The sequence below is a fragment of the Liolophura sinensis genome, chromosome 4, assembly GCF_032854445.1.
Source record: "Liolophura sinensis isolate JHLJ2023 chromosome 4, CUHK_Ljap_v2, whole genome shotgun sequence".
NCBI classification, from domain to species: Eukaryota; Metazoa; Mollusca; class Polyplacophora; order Chitonida; family Chitonidae; genus Liolophura; species Liolophura sinensis.
Genome location: NC_088298.1, coordinates 8,708,000 through 8,715,168, shown reverse-complemented (window position 1 = coordinate 8,715,168; position 7,169 = coordinate 8,708,000). Strand labels below are relative to the sequence as shown.

At 40.3% G+C, this 7,169-nt stretch overlaps 1 protein-coding gene across 1 annotated transcript; it reads right to left on the bottom strand.

Moving 5' to 3' along the window:
* On the bottom strand, positions 1-6,832 carry LOC135464926 (neuronal acetylcholine receptor subunit alpha-7-like). The gene is made up of 5 exons (XM_064742499.1): positions 6,706-6,832; positions 5,964-6,008; positions 3,896-4,014; positions 2,378-2,904; positions 1-1,144 (listed from the first exon to the last, which is right to left on the bottom strand). The coding sequence occupies exons 1-5, from the start codon at positions 6,802-6,804 to the stop codon at positions 693-695; spliced, it is 1,242 nt and encodes a 413-aa protein (XP_064598569.1). The 5' UTR covers positions 6,805-6,832; the 3' UTR covers positions 1-692.
* Positions 6,833-7,169: the final 337 nt, after the last annotated feature.

Here is a 7,169-nt window from a genome sequence, read left to right as displayed (position 1 = left end):
TTATATAAACGATAAATATTATTGTTACTACATTAGCTTAAATAACCAAGATCTCTTAAACAAGTTTAAGTTATGTGTCACAATGTGCAATTATCACACTTCTACTAAGTATGGATCGGTGAGTATCGATATTAATCATGGCTTACTTTCAGGCGGATATGTCAATGTAGATAGCGTAGTTATTTTCCAGAGAAGATTAAATACCATAACTTTCGTTCCCATATGAAGTAAATTGGGGTAACCCACTTATCAAATACAATTTATCACACAAACTACTAGTTTTCTATATACAAGGTTAGTGTTTAAGTTTAAGATTATTCACGAGAACACTAGACTGTTCAGGAAAATACGAAATTAGTTACGAGAATACGAGATTAGTGACGAGAATACGAGATTATTAGGGGAAATATGAGATTATTCACGAAAATGCGAGATTATGCACAAGAATATAAGACTATCCTCCTATTTCTTCACCAGTTGTGAACGGCTGTACATTTTGTGGTCACTCCCATTTAGTTTGATAGCAAATAATTCGAGCGTCGAATTCTTATCAATAATAAAGTACAAAGGATTGTGATAACGTAATGAGGCCATCTTGATTATAGCACTGGTCAATTTAATAAAAGATTCTTGACGTGCAACTAAATCAGAGACGTCAGCTTCCCATTGGTCAACTGACGTCAAGCGCTATTTCATTCTCCGGTCACTAGTCTTATCACAACGATAGCGCCCACTGTCAGCGTCGCCATGAGAAACATCAAGAACGCCATCCAATCTGTGATCTGAGCAATCGTTCTCCACGTGATCACATGATCTATAGCCTGTCGTCCGCTGGCTGCGAGATTTGTTTGACCAGACGACGGACTCTCGTCAGCTTTCGCGACTGTCCACGCCAAATTTGCCTCGGGTCGTCTGTCTTCTGTTGGAGTTTCTGGAACCCATTTTTCTTCTTGAACGTGACGTTCCTTATGATTGCAAGCCGGACACGAACTGTTTCGTGAACACAGGATCTTTGATAAATAGCCGCAGTAAAGCGTTCTCAGGTAGCGTGGGACTGGACCCTCGTGAAAGTGCAGACGCAGCACAAGTGTGGCAAACACGACGGAAAACACGCTGATGATGAATGTTGTGGCCAGATACACGCCTGAAACCAAAATAAAGAAAAGTTTAATTTGCACATTTTGATTAGTTTTTATTTTATTAACACTATTCTGGCATCATCCGTAGGCCTCCCCTGAAAAATAAAATATACAGTACCTGAACCTAATATAGTGAAGAAACCATTAGTGTTTTATGTCGTACTCACGAATATTTCACTTATACGACGGCGGGGGGCCTCCGTGGCTCAGTCGGTTAGCGCGCTAGCGCAGCGTAATGACCCCGAAGCCTCTCACCAATGCGGTCGCTGTGAGTTCAAGTCCAGCTCATGCTGGCTTCCTCTCCGGCCATAAGTGGGAAGGTCTGGCAGCAACCTGCGGATGGTCGTGGGTTTCCCCCGGGCTCTGCCCGGTTTCCACCCACCATAATGCTGGCCGCCGTCGTATAAGTGAAATATTCTTGGGTACGGCGTAAAACACCAATCAAAAAAAAAAAAAAAGAAAAAAAATATACGACGGCGGCCAGCATTATGGGTGGGGGGAGGAAACCGGGCAGAGCCCAGGGGAAACCCACGACCATCGGGTTCTGCTCGGTTTCCTCTTAACAATTGGATGTAGGGCGGAATGGCTTAGGCCTACACCATTTTGAGAGATGCCGGCCACCCGGCACAACAGTACAAGTATAAAAGCTCGATGCTTGTATTAAGAGATGAATTTAAATCACCCCACATTGCAGTGAAAATGAAGGCAGCTTCCCACTACATCACAGGTAAGGCTTCTTGCTGTGTGTGCATTTCCATGTATAGCGTCATCGACACATTATGATCACAACACTTGAAGTGTTAAAGGGACAATTACCCCAGTCTACGGTTTAGTAGACAGATTTTCGGAAAAATTGCATTAAAAGCAGAATTTCTTTCAAAATAAAAAACACAAGCAAAACATTACAAGCTAGTTTCACATCACGGACATTTAACATTACTAAAGAAGTTCCTTCACTCAAAATTTATATGTTTATTTGAACAGAAAGTCTGCTGTCTGAGTGATGCCCGAATGTATTCTGTTATGGCAATGTCGTGTCATGTATATTCAGCATAATAAGCTGTTGGTCTAATAGAAACTTCATAAAATAATCTAAGAAAGTTGCATAGAATATGTGCGTTATATTTAACAGAAGAATCTGCTGGGATAACACAACACATTCCACCATCACTCTTCTATTTTCTGTTAAGTTTAACATTTAAATGCATTTTAAACTTTAAGTATCACCATTCACTTACTAATGATGGGAGTATGTCGGGAACTGTGGGGCATATGATCGCTGAAGAGGGTGAGGAAAACAGCGAAGGACAGCAGGTTCGTGATGGCTAGGGACATCTTCTCTCCGGCATCCGGTGGAAGGACGAAGACAATGATGTTGAGAACACTGAGAAACAACATAGGCAGAATGATATGCATCGTGAAGAACGGACGACGTCGTCTGAACTTCAGCGTGTACCAGAGGACGGACTGAGGTTCGGTGTCGAACGTCATATCGTGACGTTCGCCATGAATAGATGAAATCTCCCACTCGCCGTTCGGACGGTAATTGTCGACGTTCACGCCTTCCGTTGTCATGTTGACCTCGTGCGTCGTGTATACCCAGGCACCGATGATAATCTCGCACTGCTGTGAGTCGAAGGGATAATACGTCATATCGACCTCACAGTGCGTTTTGACGACCTTTCCCGCTTCCATAGTAACCTGGCCGTTGTGTTGGATGATAATGGGGACGTCACTGCTGCCAAGTCTCTCGAATGTGTCGATTCTGACAAAGACAAGAAACCTGATACGTTTTTGAAGCTCTTTTTTTTAAATCTTTGCTGCTAAGTCAAAGTAATACTGAGAGAAAGTTTGGGTCAACTGACTCAAAAATCTGAGTTTTAAAATTGAGCTAATTCAACTCAGTCTTCCAGCAACCTGTGGATGATCGTGGGTTTCAAGTTACTGACGAAATTCACGACGTCTCACGCAAATCATGCGCGTGTATTGGCGTAAGACGAGTAGTCTTTAACGAACATAAGATTTTGCAATCGGTCAAACGACTGCTGCTACTCACACAAACGGAATTGATCCAGTGGTCTCTAGTTAACAATTAATTAATAGTTTTGGCCGCCAGATACCCTACTCTAAAAATTTGATTTATTTGACTGGGTTTCACTTATACGACGGCGGTCAACATTATTGTGGGAGGAAACCAGGCAGAGCCCGGAGAAAACCCACGACAATCCGCAGGTTGGCCTTAGAATACTTAATCTGCTATATTTTACCCAAAGTCAGTTGTCTGAGTGAAGCTAGAATGCAATCTGCTACTGTGTCAGACCGTTCTGCCTGTGCCAGTATATAGCAGCTTATTCTGTTAAATGTAAGGCTCATATTCCATACGGTCGCTGTGAGTCCAGCTCATGTTGGCTTCCTCTCCGGACGTAAGTGGGAAGGTCTGTCAGCAACCTGCGGATTGTCGTGGGTTTCCCCGGGCTCTGCCCGGCTTCCTCCCACCATAATGCTGGCCGCCGTCGTATAAGTGAAATATTCTTGAGTAAGGCGTAAAACTCCAATCAAATAAATAAATCATAATCTATAAATTCAACATAAAGATTGTAATAGGCTAACGAGAAAATATGTTGAATACGGTAGACTATTATGTTATAATAGCAAAATGCTTTCTTACTTCACTCAGACAACAGACTTCTGTCAAAGTTAACAGGTTATTTGTTGACTGCAGTTATATCCATGCTCTTCCATGGTTATATACACACGTGTTAGACACGGACAGATCAGGCTTCCAGATATCGTTATCGTCACCACTGTGAACGAAAAACTTGTCTGCTCCGTCATACACACTCGGGTCCCACTTCATTTTCTCGTCCATCCATTTCTGTGAGAGAAAAAGAAATAACAATATTTATTTATTAAATAACAAAATATTTATTTGTATAGATGGATTTTAACTCCTTACAAAAGAATCTTTCACTTAAACAATGACGGTCAGGTTTTTTGGATAGACAGATAAGAGCATAAAAGCTCACACATACGAAAACAAAGCCGAACCAGTAACTCCACTCACACTTGTATACATCGGCGGTCACGTTGGAGTGTATTGGAATGTAAAATGTGACTGTGTAAATAAATGTGAACACAAACACCATAAATCAGTTATAAACTCATTCCAAGAACAAAAGCACCAGCAAGAGTACCAGCGAATGCATCGTTGATGATATACATACCAACGTTATTTCAAATAATTTGATGAAACCGTCACATCGAATTAACCGTGTGAACGCGGCTTATGAAACAGCGTTTGTCCCATTCTGGTTCAAACACTCAAATACTCGGGTTTATTCTATTGCCTTTTTGTTATGAAAATGGATCCATCCATTGGCCAAGTATATATTAGACGTTCAGCATATACTAGACGTGCAGTATATACTAGATGTGCAGTATATGCTAGACGTGCAGTATATACTGGACGTGCAAGACATGCTAGACGTGCAGCATATGCTAGATTTTCAGCATATGCTAGACGTGCAGCATATGCTAGACGTGCAATACATGCTGAACGTGCAGTACATGATAGACGTGCAGTTTATACTAGACGTGCAGCATATGCTAGATGTGCAGCATATGCTAGATGTGCAGCATATGCTAGACGTGCAGTATGTGCTAGATATGCAGTATATGCTAAACGTGTGGCATATGCTAGACGTGCAGTATATGCTAGTATATCCTAGACGTGCAGCATATGCTAGACGTGCCTTATATGCGGTATGTCCTCGATATGCAGTATATGCTAGACGTGCAATATATGCTAGACGTGCAGTATATGCTAGACGTGCAGTATATGCTAGACGTGCAGTATACGCTAGACGTGTAGTATGTGCTAGATATACAGTACATGCTAGACGTGCAATATATGCTAGACGCGCAGCATATGCTAGACGTGCAGTATATGCTAGGCGTGCAGCATATGCTAGACGTGCAGTATATGCTAGATATGCAGTATATGCTAGACGTGCAGTATATACTAGTTGTGCAATATATGCTAGACGTGCAGTATATGCTAGATGTGCAGCATATTCTAGACGTGCAGTATATGCTAGACGTACAGCATATGCTAGATGTGCACCATAAGTCGTATAAATGACATTTTATTGAGTACACCGCTCAAACAAATAGATATATATATATATTTATATATACTTGGAAAACGCAAAACTGACAACAGACCATTGAAAATGAAAGGTACTTATGACTAAAGGAAAACCGTGTTTGTCAGTCTACAAACCAAAGAAAAATATTGCGCTGACTAGAATAAGTCTTTAACCCTCACAAATGTTATGTTGTTTCAGTTTTCCCCCTGAGTTTATGATTTCTCCACCTTCTATGTTATGCGTGTTACAGGTGTAGCAGTTTAGCGTGTTCTACATTTCCGCGGTGTATCCCGGTTTCTGTGACGTTTCGCTCATAAAGTGATTACGTAACGCAGTAGACACGTCTTATGACGTCGGGAAAGGAAAAATGATCCAGATTATTATACCAGCATGCGTCCGTCTCAGTTACACTCTTTAAGTAATATACATGTATACGCCATTCGAAAAAATATATTTCTTCCGCAGATCTATTTTTATCATAAGTCATGGTGAACACATCTATAAGTATTACGGATCAAGTAGCTTTACACGTGCTATCAAGCCAAAACTATAGACATCTTGCAGCTCCGAGCTTTTCTCCCTTCATCAGTAGAGAGTTGCGCATTCACTATCAGCCCAAATTTGCGAAACCCTAGGACATAAAAATAGTTACATGCTTGAAATTAAAGTCACTTACAACAACAAGCCAAATGGTACAGGACAGTGTCTGTGTTTTCACCTCCTGTAAGTAAAGCAATACAGTTAAGTACGTATTTTTGGCCTTCCAGTTAAGATTAACGTATTTATTTATTTATTTATTTATTTATTTATTTATTTATTTGATTGGTGTTTTACGCCGTACTCAAGAATATTTCACTTACACGACGGCGGCCAGTCATTACAATGCGCTAGCGTGCTAACCAACTGAGCCACGGATGACCCAATTAACGTATAGAATGAAAAACTTAAGATGAACCTAATTGAATAAAAACGCAGAGCTATAAATTTAATATTTATAGTGTTGGAAATCGTATTGTCTTTGTGTTACATAAATTTGCTTCTGTAAAAAACATTAAAAGGCATTCAAAGATGTATTTCATTAGTGTTTTTCTTTACATACACACTGAATAAAAGAACTTCATCATTGTTTTATAATGAAACCTGTATCACAATACTTCACATTTAATTATTGTAAAGTCATGCAACAAAGTGACTGGACTGTATGTAGACTTCATAAACTCCATGAAGAAACCAGTGAAATGTTTATCAGTGTACATTTTGAACAGTTTAAATGCGTTTTTCATGTTTACATGTATATGTGCTCCAGACACGCATACTTCGTTGATCAGGCTTTAGTTTTCATCTTTGTTTGTAAAAACACTGTGTTCACTTCTAAACACCAGGATAAGACAGTTTTTACAGTGTATTGTGCGTGTTACCAGTGACTCCACGTTGAGAAGCTCCAGAGTAAAGTGCACCTGTACCGAGTCGTTCTGGTCGAGGACAGGCCGGATGGAGTCGCTGTAACCATTAAACATGGCGGCCCGTAACGAGGCTTCGTTGGCGTACGAATAACACGCAACTGCAAGCAGAAAAAGAAAACAACAACAACAACAACCACAAAAACAATTGCAATCAAGATCCCAAAAAACAACATGTACTTCGCTAAATTACGAACATTTTCTGTTCATGAATGAATATTGGTCGGGGAAAATATTTTTTCACAAGTTGTATTAAAGTACAAAATGAGACAAAGTGGGGAAATGAAAGTGCACATGAAAGTAAATACGAATAGAGTTTATACATGGCTAATAAAAAAAAAACAACCCAGACGTCTCCGGTTGTTAACTTTCCATTCGGAGGATACATCTGGAAACGCATGCGCAAATGTGTGGTTTGTACG